Consider the following 12,934-nt stretch of genomic DNA (forward strand, 5'->3'; position numbering starts at 1 on the left):
CCCTGAAGTTCCCTTCTCAGTGTGTGGCAGGTTCCCAGCAAGATAAATAGTAGAGTCTGTAATGTTAAGGGACCTGATTAAGAGGTGAGAATGGATAGCTGTGGAGGGTTGTGTGCCTCGTGTCCTTAACATCCTCTGTTAACCACAGTAAACCAAACAGGATTTACAATTCTATTTTAAGGCAAGAAGGTTTTTGGGTTTGGGTTTTTTTGTGTGAGTTTTGGGGTTTTTTTGTTTGGTTTGGGTTTTTTTTTAGTTTCACCATAGTATGAGATCATTCACTGACAGTGCAATCACATTAAGACAGCTCTTTTTTTTCATATCTAACTTTCCTGACTCCTCAGGATGGCAATGAGGTGTCTCAGTTGCCTTAGGAAGAACATGGGGGCAGAAAACTGCTGGCTTATGTTTATTTGGAAGTCTGATTGCCCCTTTGACAAACAGGTTTTTAATATTAACCACTTATTTCAAAGTTTTCAGTTCTTTCCATGTTTTATCTGTATTGTATACATATGTGGCACATTTTTGTATGCACAGTATTATCATATACATTTCATACATTTATTATTACATGTATGGGGAATTTTTTGTACTTTTCATGTGCTGAACCATTGACTATGAAAATATTATGTATTTAATTTGTGTAGATGAACCCATCTGTGTAGATGAACCCATGTGTAGTTGTGTTTTACTATGCATCTTTCGAGTTGTTGGTGTCATTGAGTACTGTTGTGGCTTGATACAGACAAAATGTTTATTGTTCTAGCAGAACAGCAGTGCTTAATCACAGAAATAGTGATGCAATGTTGTGGTGGTTGGAGTCTAAAGCCAAGAGATGTGATACCAGGTTTTCTCTCAGCTGTGGATATGGGGCTTAGTCCCAGTCAGCCAACTCTTCTTCCAGTGGAAATGTTTCATTCTTCTTTTAGAAGCATTATGAGAGTAAAACCATTTAGTGGTCAGGTAGGCTATTTGGGTTGATCATACTCTAACATCAAGATCTAGGTATCAACAGGTTAAGTAGATAAACCCTGCTGTTTTACATGGAGCATTATTTCTTGATTACCATATGGCTATCTTAATACCATTGTCAACACAAGATAGGAATAATAGTCTCCTGTACTATATATCCTAGGGGATAGAATATATCTATCATTATATATCTATAGATAGATAGATATTGATATTGATATATATATGATATATATAATATGCCCAGCCTAACAAAACTGGCAGGGCAGGTCAAATCTTTTCCCCTCCTGCATTTCATGCTCAGCAATTTTCAAGGACTAGGCAGAAAATGCAATATCTTTTCTCAGTCCTGCATTTTAAAGAGATGATATTTTGAAGTAGTGAATGTAAAATTTATTTCACCTTTCTCCTCTTGAAAAAAAAACAAAACCACCTAAGTCTGATGAAGCTGGAAGAGGTAGATAGCTGTCTCTGTGCAAAATCATGCCCAGAGTTGGATTCTAGCAAAAGTTAGGTGCCAAAGTTCAAAGCTGTGATCCTGAAAAACACTGCTCAGCTACTGGCTAACTAAACCAAGCAAATGTTCTACTTTGTTTTTTCCCTTCAAATATAGAAATGGGAAGAAAGACTGAATCTAGGGTGACCCTGGCTCATGCTTGGCCAGACCAGCAGGTTAGAGAGCCATAGATCTCCCTGTGTTTGCTCTCTGGTCCACTTCAGACAACACTGGGTTTTGTGAGATGGCACAGCTCTAGCAGGAAGAGTTGAGGCTGCTCAGCCTAGCCACAGACTTGTTAGGATGCCTTCTGCTACAACACCAAGTATGGGTTCAAAGCCAAGGACCACTGTGTGCACACCTTTCCGTTTTTCATAGGTGAATGAATGCACTGGCTGCTTACTGTTGTGTGAAACAAGTCACTTTCCCTCAGTTCACTGTAAGTAGCAGCTCAGCTCAATTCCTGGAAAAACAGATGTGTGTTCCTTCAAGAGAGGGCTCTGCATCACCAAACTCAGAGGAAAGTGCTTGCTTCCAGCTGGGAGAAAGGCACTGGCAGGCAGTTCCAATGCACGCACCTCTATGCTCATGTTTCCTTTTGGCTGACCTGGGCAGTTGCAGCGTAATGTGTGCACTGACTTGAAACTCCCTGCTCCGTGAGCCACACTTGTTTCTCAGCTTCAGGAAGAAGTGTGTCATGTCTAAATGCTTTTTGGATGGCACCAGAAAAACCTAGCTCTAGGCACCCATCTAAAAATAACGGCGTCACTGGATGAACAGTGCACATTGAAGGTCTTCCAAGCTAAATGCTCTTGTATGCTTAGAGCAGCCTAGGCCCCACAGGACTCTGAAGCCAGGTCTACAGAGAATTATCCAGTGCAGGACACTTTCCAGGTGCTAGGACACAATATGCTCTGCTGCTGGGGGATTCTTGACCAGCCAGTGATCTCCTAAGTGGATCTCAGGTGCAGGTGGGAATTATCACAGGCCAGCAGGCAGTTTGCACAGTCAACTCTGTTCAGCAGGTTGAGAGACTTCACTGATGTAGTGCAACCTGTGATAGTTGGTGTCAGCATTTGAGAGCTGGCCTGAGCTTGGTCAGCTCAGTAGTGTGGACCTGGCTTGAATGAGCAGCATTTTCTTTCCATTCTGGGAAGTGGGAGCTGTGTCATGATACATTGGCCCTGCCTTTTCCTGAGAAAGAGACATGCCTGCCCATACATGCTGTGGTGTGAGCTGCTGGCTGAGGCAGAACCAGTAGGGCCAGTAAAACCTAGTATCCCTTAGGTGGCTGGCCCATGGCAATGCCTGCAGGGTTGCAAATACACAGGGACCTAACTCAGAGTACTTTGTGCTTACTGTAACAGTGGCATTTGTGAGGGTCAGAGTGGATTAGTAAGAAGGGTGAAACATGCCAATACTGTCAGGATGGAATTTGCAACGTCTGTGATATGATAGCTTTGAAAAACTTTATATTTTGGGGTGATTAAAGCATGCATCATACACCATTTCTCAGTGCTATGCATGACCAACATTAAAAAGTTGTGTGTGTGCAACTACTAAAATGCAGCTTCCCAAATTCCTTCACTGTTTTGCTTCAAGGACTCTATTGGCTCTTTCTTTTCTTTCTTGTATTTTCTTTTCTTTCTCTCTTTCTCTCTCTCTTTCTCTCTTTCTCTCTTTCTCTCTCTCTTTCTCTCTTTCTCTCTCTCTTTCTCTCTCTCTCTTTCTCTCTTTCTCTCTCTCTTTCTTTTCTCTCTCTCTCTCACTCTCTCTCTCACTCTCTCTCTCACTCTCTCTCTCACTCTCTCTCTCACTCTCTCTCTCACTCTCTCTCTCACTCTCTCTCTCACTCTCTCTCTCACTCTCTCTCTCACTCTCTCTCTCACTCTCTCACTCTCTCTCTCACTCTCTCTCTCACTCTCTCTCTCTCTCTTTCTCTCTCTCTCTCTCTCTCTCTCTCTCTCTCTCTCTCTCTGTCTCTCTCTCTCTCTCTCTCTCTGTCCCTCTCTCACTCTCTCTCTCTGTCCCTCTCTCTCTCTCTCTCTCTTTCTCTCTCTCTTTCTCTCTCTCTTTCTCTCTCTCTTTCTCTCTCTCTTTCTCTCTCTTTCTCTCTCTTTCTCTCTCTTTCTCTCTCTTTCTCTCTCTTTCTCTCTCTTTCTCTCTCTTTCTCTCTCTTTCTCTCTCTTTCTCTCTCTTTCTCTCTCTTTCTCTCTCTTTCTCTCTCTTTCTCTCTCTTTCTCTCTCTTTCTCTCTCTCTTTCTCTCTCGCTCTCTCTCACTCTCTCTCTCGCTCTCTTTCTCTTTCTCTCTCTTTCTTTCTTTCTCTCTCTCTTTCTTTCTTTCTCTCTCTCTTTCTTTCTTTCTCTCTCTCTTTCTTTCTTTCTCTCTCTCTTTCTTTCTTTCTCTCTCTCTTTCTTTCTTCCATTCTTTTCTTTCTTTCCTTTCTCCCCTAGAAAAGTTGCTGGATATACTTTGTTATTGTTTGTCACACTTGCTAGGGGTCAGGCAGTAGTGGGACTTAGTCGCAGATAGAGAATAAAACACTGCTTTCTTCTGTAAATATGACCTGGAAAATTATTTTCAAACACTTGTAATAGTATTTTGTACATCTTTCAGGTAGACAGATACTTGGTAATTAAATGCAGAGTAGGTAAATGACCCTTGAGATCCCTCCCAATGTGGTATTCTATGGTTCTATGATATATGATTCAGTTTAGACTTTTGTGCATGTGTTTCACTTTCTACAACTCTTCAGCTACCATGGGAAGATTTGTATAAACAGGCTGTAGGGACTGATCTTAAGGTTCTTCGTGAAGTCTCCTCTTAGCTTAATGTTTGCTATGAACTTCATTAAATATTTTGTCCTGTCTGTGCTGATTAGAACCATTAGCATCACCATGAACCTTAGGGGGGGAAATATTTATGTTTAAAAACATCAAAGCAAAGTTATTAACAAAAAGTGACTTAGCAAGTGTCATAAAATGACCTGAACAAAATGTGCATCACTGTACATGCGTGCTCCCTTCTACCATCTGGTATAGGTTTTATGGCCCTGGCTATGGATTTATTTTGTGCTCATGAAAAAAATTATTGGACAACACTTCAAAACACAAGCTGGAACGTAGGGAAAGCTCGTGGTAGTCTTTCATATGTACTGGTTCATGTGGGGAAAAATCAGGTTATATTAAAAATATGTTGAACTATGAGCAATACATCCTGGTAAGTCTTCCATATAGTCGTATAATGATGGTTTCTTTTACTTTCTTCAGATTTCCCCTGAAGTCCAGCTAAGAATGCAACCAACAATAAAGTGAAAAAGCTGAACAGCCGAAGAAGCATCCTTCTTCTTGGTGAAAATGTCTCTCATTTTTTGACAACAGTTAAAGGACAATGGGGTCAAACACACTGGGGAAGGCTGCAACATTAGATGAACTTTTGAATGCTTGTATTGAAATGTTTGGTATGCTTTTCCAATATTTTACTTTGTTGTTCTTGAAATCCATCATATAATATAACCCCTGCTGGTTTCTGATTTAGCTGATCTTTCCCTTGGCAAGCAATATTTCCTTTCTATAAAATTTTCCATGTTTCATTTTGCCCCAGAATCACATTGGCTAGAATTTTAATCGTATGCACACTGTGTTAAATTTTCTTAGTGTAGATAATGCACAATGGTGCTTTTAGTTGTTTTTTAAATGCTGCCCTCCACTGAGAGAAGTATTTAATTAAATTATTCAAGGAGTTATTCCTGGCATTAGTCTTTGTCTTGAGTGGTTACACAGCTGCCTTTTGACCAGGCTTCTTTTTTTTTTGAAGGCTTTCTGAATCATCATGGAATACTTGTAATATGACTTAAGGCTCATGTATTCTTTTTACTCTTATTAAAATGTGATTTACCAGATCTGAGGGAAAGCAGCGATGAAATAGACCTTGATCCATAGCACCATTAATCATGCCACATGCCACATTGCAGTTAGATGAGTTCATGGATGGCCTTAAATGCTTTGAAATGGGGCCCTAATTCACAAAGCTACATTTAGATTCTCTTGAAATGCAGGAGAGCTTTTCACTGGAATGAGGTATTAATTTTTTTAGCTTAAAGAGAGAAACTATTATCTAAAGATGAGACAGATTCAATAATTAAGGGGCAGAATCTTTCTACTGAGTGTAGTGCATCCTCATATTGTCTGTAGACCACAATAAAGCCTATTGTTCTAAGTACCTAGTATGAGGTAGCAAAGCTACTTGTCTATTGGAAATCATATTCCTTGTATATTCACTCTTGAAAACTGTCACCCATATGTGGCTTCCATTTCACACATGCATAGTATCTACTATCTTTTTAAAGAGTGACAGAGAATAATCTAAGGTGGCAGATGTGGAGGAACACTGATGGTCAGCAAGCCTACCAAGGAACAGCTCCTTCTGTAGCCTCAGTGGCAGCATTGAAAAGATGCCAAGGTCTGTACAGCAGCTGGAGATGAGACCCTGGGTACAGACACGAGGTGTTGCTTTGACACTGAATTCCTCCTTTGTAACAATCTAGTTGTTAACATAAATCCATAGAGCTGCAATAAAACAAATATTGGAAGTGGCTGTACAGAAATAATGTCCCCACCCTGTTGGTGGACCAATTTTGGATTTGTTCTTTGGATTACCATCTCTCTCTTTGTGTAACATTTAGCATAATGCTTTGTATCCTGGTTTTCTACCACTCCCTGTTATCTACACCATTTTTTTTTCAGCCTACCACTACCCTCTAGCAGTGAGCATCACTAAGGAGCATTTGTGTTCTTTGATTTTGTTTTTCACACATTTGGTAGATAATGACCAAACATTTTCGCTTTTGATCATTTCTCTCTGACTCCACCTGAAGAATAAAAACCCCTCTCTGTTCATGAGTGTGGTTAACTCACTTGTTTCTCTTTTGCAGATGACAAAGGAAATCAGTGTGCCAGCCATTTGCCAAGAACCTTTCTTTTAATGCACCGGTGGTATCTGCCTTCCACAGAGCTGGCTGGCAAACTCCTGTCCATATATCCTTTCAGGAGTACTTGCAAGTTGACATTAGAATGTCAAACGCAGATTATTTCTGTGGCTGTAAAAATGCATCAATTAAATAGTTACAAACAAGGTTTAGGGGCGAGATATTTTTAAGCCTATAAGGTGGAAGTCTGTAATCTTCTTGCTTTTGGTTGTGGAGTTTTTTGCATATATATGTTTGCTGAGGCATACTTCAAGTTAACTTTGAATAAGTGGAAATGTATAGCCAAGATAACTTTGTAATGGCTGGCTGGCCGGCCTTGGACTAGTATGAGCTTTCAGTGGTGTTATGGGTTGGATTGGATCCTCCCAACAACTTTGTTCAGAATCTGCCCCTCAGAACAAATTCCCACACTCAGAATTTGGAAGTAAAAATGGAATTGTATTTAGAATGGAATGGAATGGAATGGGATAGAATGGAATGGGATAGAATGGAATGGGATAGAATGGAATGGGATAGAATAGAATAGAATAGAATAGAATAGAATAGAATAGAATAGAATAGAATAGAATAGAATAGAATAGAATAGAATAGAATTGAATTGAATTGACCAGGTTGGAAAAGACCTGCAAGATCATTGAGTCCAACCTATCACCCAACACTATCTAATCAACTAAACCATGGCACCAAGCACCCCATCCAGTCTCTTCCTAAACACCTCCAGTGATGGCGACTCCAATAAACACGTACAAAGTATATTTACACATATACGCACAGCTTGACAGCAACACAGCACTCACACACACACACACACCCCTCCGTACCTTAATTTATCTCCTTTATCCCTTCCTGGGGACAAAAGTGCCCCAGAAGACTATACAACCACATGTGCTCTCTCTCCACCCACTCTGTGCCTTAGAGAACCCACAATAAGGAAGCCTGAGGTCAGAGGGAGAGTAGCACAGCCTGAAACCCAAAGCAGAGCAGTGAGAGAGAGATAGCAGACTTCTACTGCAAAATATAAGCTATTTCTTCAGGCCAATTGAGTGAGATGGACTTAGCATTATTCTAATGTGAGGAGTCCACCCCTCTTCTACTGTCCAAAACCTCTGGAAACTTCTGTTTACAACTAAAATTTTAGTTCCAAACTGTAACAAGTGGTAACTCACACCTATGTGTGATTTATAACTCGTAAAGACTTAAGTAATCAGAAGTTGTCTTGTATTTGGTTAGCCAGACCTGGTATTCAGAATAGTTAATAAAGCATTTTTATTAGCAAAAAAACCCCAAAGTGGCAGCCAGGAAATGGTCCATGTCCCCTAGGATGCTGTGAGAGTGAATCTAACATCAGAGCATACTGGGTTGTCTGTAGAAGGAAAATTTGGTGGGTTTTTTTTATTCAGCTGATCTAATGCCAGAGTATTCTGTGGATAAAAACAGCTTTACTGAATCAAGGCACACAAAGCTTTCTTTAGCTAGCCTACGTATAGAGATGCCAATGGGGACAACTGCAATGAATTCAGACTGAAAATCTGCTATTTCATGAGGTAAGCATGCTTCTGGCCCTCTAGTGTTTATGTTTCTGTGAATATTATCAATGTAATTTCTTTTTGTAAAGATTAAACCTAAAGCATGGAAATGTGAGGGGGGTTACTTGGTTGGCTGGTTTGTTGTGCTTTGGGGCTTTTTTGACTTGATCTCCAGTCCATAGTGAAGAGGGTATTTCTGTGCATTGAAAACAATTGTTCACATTGAGCCATCCAGCCTTTAAGACTGCATTGACTTTAAAAACTCATTGAGGACTCGTGCTATGATTTACCTGGTATTTGAGTGTGACATCTCTTAGAGGGAGACTAGTTCAGTGCTACACAGAAGAGAGACAGGTTTTGCATCAAGATTAATGCAGTGTGGTAGAGAAAGATTATCTCTGGGCTTTTGGCTTCAGTTCACACAATCCCTACACAATGTATTACTCCAGTGGTGCCAAAGTTTTTGCAGGTTCTGATCCTTTCACTGACTATCTCAAACCTTGTTTCTATGGTGAAGCTTTCAAGTGTTAGGCTGTGCTTGTGTAGGAGCATCTCTCTGTAAAAGAGAAAGCATGAATTTTTAAGCTAACATGAAATAACCATCTTCCCTCAATCATAGAATCATACAATCATAGGATCATAGAATCAACAAGGTTGGAAAAGACCTCAGACAAATGCTGTTTCTTTCTTCCTCTGGACTGTTATATTATTATGAAGGAACATCGGGTGGCATTGAAGGCAGGACTGATAAAACCTTTTCCATACCCCCTTAAACAGAAGAGGAGACATCTAATTCACATTGTTATTGTAGAACTGCCACTCAAATTCATATTTTCATTAAAAAAAAAAAAAAAAAAAAGAAGAAAAAAATGTATTCTATGCAGCTAGTTTCTCAGTTAGACAAGGGACAAGTGAAAGTTTCATTCAGGCGCCTTGGCAGTGTGAATCCGGACATGCCTCTGTGTGCCTTTTGTGTGTGTCACCCAAGGCAACTCTTTAATATCGCACCTCAATAGAATGCTGCTGTGTTTTGCTGTGTTATCTCACTATAACTAAAGGAAATCATGTGATAAAGTGGCTTTGGTGTCACAGATAATTACAGCCGCCAGGAGTTGGAGTAGTCTGCCTTCTCTGCCAAAATCCATTGGGTCTGAAATATTTTTAAGTCCAGTTAAATAAAACGTGAATGTATACATATGTAGGTGCTGAATGTTACACCTGAATCCCTGGGCATCTCCTAACTGCTCTCTATGGATTTCAGATACTGGATTTTGGAATTTCCTGCGGAGTTTAACTTGGATCTTGGACTGATTCGTTTGACTGAAGAGTTTCGAGAAGTAGCCAGCCAGCTCGGATATGAGGATCACATCCATCTCATTGATATCTCCAGCATGTAAGGATGTCTCTTTGTCTCTGTAAAAGCAGAATTCTAGCTCTGTGCAAAACATCAAAAGATTAAGAGTCACCTTGATCTTGAGAGAGCAAGAAAGCAGTTACAAAAAGATTGTATTGCCTTCTAAATTTGAAGTTACTAAAAATCCTAAATTCTAGTTGCAGTGTCACAATAAAGAGAAGATTCTTATCTGTATGTAAGTTTTAAATATAAATGGGAGAGCAATAATTTCCCAGACAAAGCTAGTACCAATTAAGTGATTAATATTACTTTTTTTTTCCCCTATGATTTTTCATACAGAGTGACAAGCAGTGCAGTGATTTCCATAATGTATAAATCTTGCATTTTCTCAGGGAAGCTTTTTTGTTCTCTCATGAGTAATGAATTCATTTTTTCTAATGGCTTTCTGTGTACTTCTTTTCTGTAATTTAACTGGATACACATTAGTGTTTATATTTGTAGTTTTATTGCATCAAAATTATTCCACTACTGTTTTCTTGACACACTGAAATGAAAGTTACCTTTTAAATATCAACACACAGGCTCTCGTATCTCACTTGATATTGTAGATTGTCTTTTAAAATATGGCCTACACAGAGCGACTTTTCTTCTCTTTAAGATGTCATAGTAACCTGAGAGGACAGCACTCTAATCTCAATGAAGGTTGCAAGACTTCCTGCAAGAGCAGTACCAGTCAAATCACTTGAATATTGTCTCATAAATCTTACTTTTAAAATACTGTTAGCAACCCCTTCCTGCTCTCTCAAGTGTTTTTACTGTGTATGGATAGGGATCATTCAATCGCTGGCAACCAAATCATTTGCCTTTTCATCCACCCTCTTCTTATGTTTTGCTAGCTGACTGTTTCTGCTGTTCCATTACTTCATGAGGCTGTGTTCTCACAGAGTAAAAACTAATCCTTGATGTTGCTCAAGGCTTTTTTTATTCTCTGTCAGAATTTGGTATGATTTGTTCTTCTTGTCTTCTCAAGGCTTACTTTGATTATGGCTTTCTGTATCAGAGAGAAGAATGCGTTGTCCTTTTGTTGTGATAGAAACCTTCTATTATTTATCATTTGCAGTAGTGCCTTCAAAACTGTTATGCACCTGAGCAGATCTTACTCCAAGTGTTTATTTTGTACTCAGTGTCATGGATCAGAAAATTCATGATCTTTCTCTTGGTACATTTGTATCGTGTGCGAACCATGAGCTCGACTCATGTGTGCCTGTACAGAAATGACAATTATGCCTGTTTTCTGTTACAGTCCTTCCTATGACTGGATGAGAAGAGTTACACAGAGGAAGAAGATTTCCAAGAAAGGAAAAGCCTGTCTACTGTTTGACCATCTGGAACCCATTGAGCTAGCTGAACATCTCACTTTTCTGGAGCATAAATCTTTCAGGAGAATTTCTGTAAGAAGCCTACCACTTTGTCAACTTGCCATTAGGAGCCTGTCCTTGAAGAATGTCCACATGATTTAACATTTATAACTTTCTCCCCTCAACATTGCACTGTATAATCCTTCATAGGAAGTGCACAGCCACTCATGGTTGATGCTTTTAATGACAAAAGTTAATTTTAATTTTGTGGAGAAATTCTGGGCAAAAATTACTGCTGAGAGCTACTGCAGCCATGTGTTGCAGCAGTTGATTAAACTAATATTATTGTTCAAAATCTTCAGGTTTTTTTTTTCCTCTGAGGAAAATAGTTAATTACTTTTCAGGCAACATTGGAGTCTTTTCAATTAGTTAATTTTTGAAGAAACTGAAACATAGAGGGTCCTTCTGTAAACTCTGTTTACTCCCAACCACTTCAGAAACAGCTTAGGATCAGAAGGTAATTCAGGTCAGAAGGGATTTCATGAGGCCTCTAGGCCAACGTCCTGCTCAAAGCAGGTTCAGTTCTGAGCCAGATCATGTTACTCAGGGACTTAGCCAGTTGGGTCTTAAAAACCTTCAAGAACAGAAGCATCATGGCTTCATTTTCCTCCTTCAAAGAATCAACCATGTTGGAAAAGACTTCAGAGATCGTCAAGTCCAACCTATAATACCTAACATCTCATGACTAACTAAACCATGGCTTCACGTCCCACATCCAATCCCCTTTTGAACACCTCCAGGGACGGTGACTCCACCACCTCCCTGGGCAGCACATTCCAATGGCCAATTACTCTTGCTGTGAAGAACTTTCTCCTCACCTCAAGCCTAAACTTCCACTGGTACTAAGGAAAATTCAGAGGCAATTACTTGTTTTTACATATGATTGTACATGAACAAGAGGTAAAAATGGTTGAAGATGAAAGTAAAAGCTAACGCAAAGCAAATTTGCAGCCCAAATATCAAAAAGAAATGGTGATTTCTGCTGGCAAGTATCCATATTAAAAGATCAACTGATGCCACTGTGTCTGGTGGCAAATGAAAGCACTAAGTTATTTTCAGAAAAAAATGAGACTTTTTAGAAAGTATTTGGGAGCATTTTTGATTTGGGAGATCAAACTCCAAAACTAAGAAAAATATATTAGGTTTTTTGTTTGTTTCAAGAGAGGAAGGAAAAAGAGATCGATGAGGAGCTGAGACCAGTCTAAACAGAATCACGTCATTTAATAGCATTCAAAAGTTTATTGCTTTAGACTTCAAATCATGAGAAAACACCCTGCCATGATCTGTGCAATGCTAACCTCAAAGTAGCTGGGAGGGACAAGAGAAAAGGGATGTGTTTCTAACTAGACTTAAGCTATATTTGAATTGCTGTGGGAATTCCAGAAAGAAAAATCAGACCTGCAGTGAATTTTCTTGTTTCCTTGCTCTTTCTAATTTGTTTGTTAATTCTTCAGGTTGAATTTTGCTCTCTCACATGTTTCTCTGCCACTAATTAGAGTTAATGAATCTTATACTATCCTGCAATGCAATGAAGAAGTTTGAAAGATGTGTTACTTGTTTATGTGAGACTGGTAACCAAAAAGATGCAAGAATGGTGCATTTCCAAGGAGTAAAGTGAAGGGCATACTTCAAAGCATAGAGATTGACAAAATGAGCCCATTTTTGCTAATCTAATTTAAAGAACAATTTATAACTGCTAGAGAGAAACAACTAGCATTTATTTGGAGATATCAATGAGACCAAGTGATTTGCCACAAGCTGTTCAGAAATTAAGAGTGCTACTTAGTTTTGCAAGGTAGATAAAAATGTCATGTCAAACTTATGTAATTGTCTTTGGTGTTACGAGTCCAGAGAAGGACAACGACGTTGGTGAGGGGTTTGGAACACATGCCCTATGAGGAAAGACTGAGGGAGCTGGGGTTGCTTAGCCTGGAGAGAAGGAGACTCGGGTGACCTTATCACTCTCTACAACTACCTGAAGGGAGGTTGTAGACAGACGGATGTTGGTCTCTTCTCCCAGGCAGCCAGTACCAGAACAAGAGGACACAGTCTCAGGCGGCACCAGGGGAGGTTTAGGTTGGATGTGAGGAAGAAGTTCTATACAGAAAGGGTGATTGCCCATTGGAATGGGCTGCCTGGGGAGGTGGTAGAATCGCTGTCATTGGTGGTTTTCAGGAAG

General features: G+C 39.6%; 1 protein-coding gene across 1 annotated transcript in view; it reads left to right on the forward strand.

Moving 5' to 3' along the window:
• The window catches only part of RASGRP3 (RAS guanyl releasing protein 3), a 58,953-nt gene that overhangs the window by 16,309 nt on the left and 29,710 nt on the right, over positions 1-12,934 (forward strand). Inside the window, exons 2-6 of the mRNA XM_054162367.1 lie at positions 4,740-4,930; positions 6,404-6,506; positions 7,939-8,001; positions 9,245-9,376; positions 10,641-10,788. Of these exons, the coding sequence (XP_054018342.1) occupies positions 4,861-4,930; positions 6,404-6,506; positions 7,939-8,001; positions 9,245-9,376; positions 10,641-10,788 (516 nt within the window). The 5' untranslated portion in view covers positions 4,740-4,860. The remainder of the gene's footprint in view (positions 1-4,739; positions 4,931-6,403; positions 6,507-7,938; positions 8,002-9,244; positions 9,377-10,640; positions 10,789-12,934) is intronic.

This window comes from Dryobates pubescens, chromosome 6, assembly GCF_014839835.1.
Source record: "Dryobates pubescens isolate bDryPub1 chromosome 6, bDryPub1.pri, whole genome shotgun sequence".
Classification (NCBI taxonomy): domain Eukaryota; kingdom Metazoa; phylum Chordata; class Aves; order Piciformes; family Picidae; genus Dryobates; species Dryobates pubescens.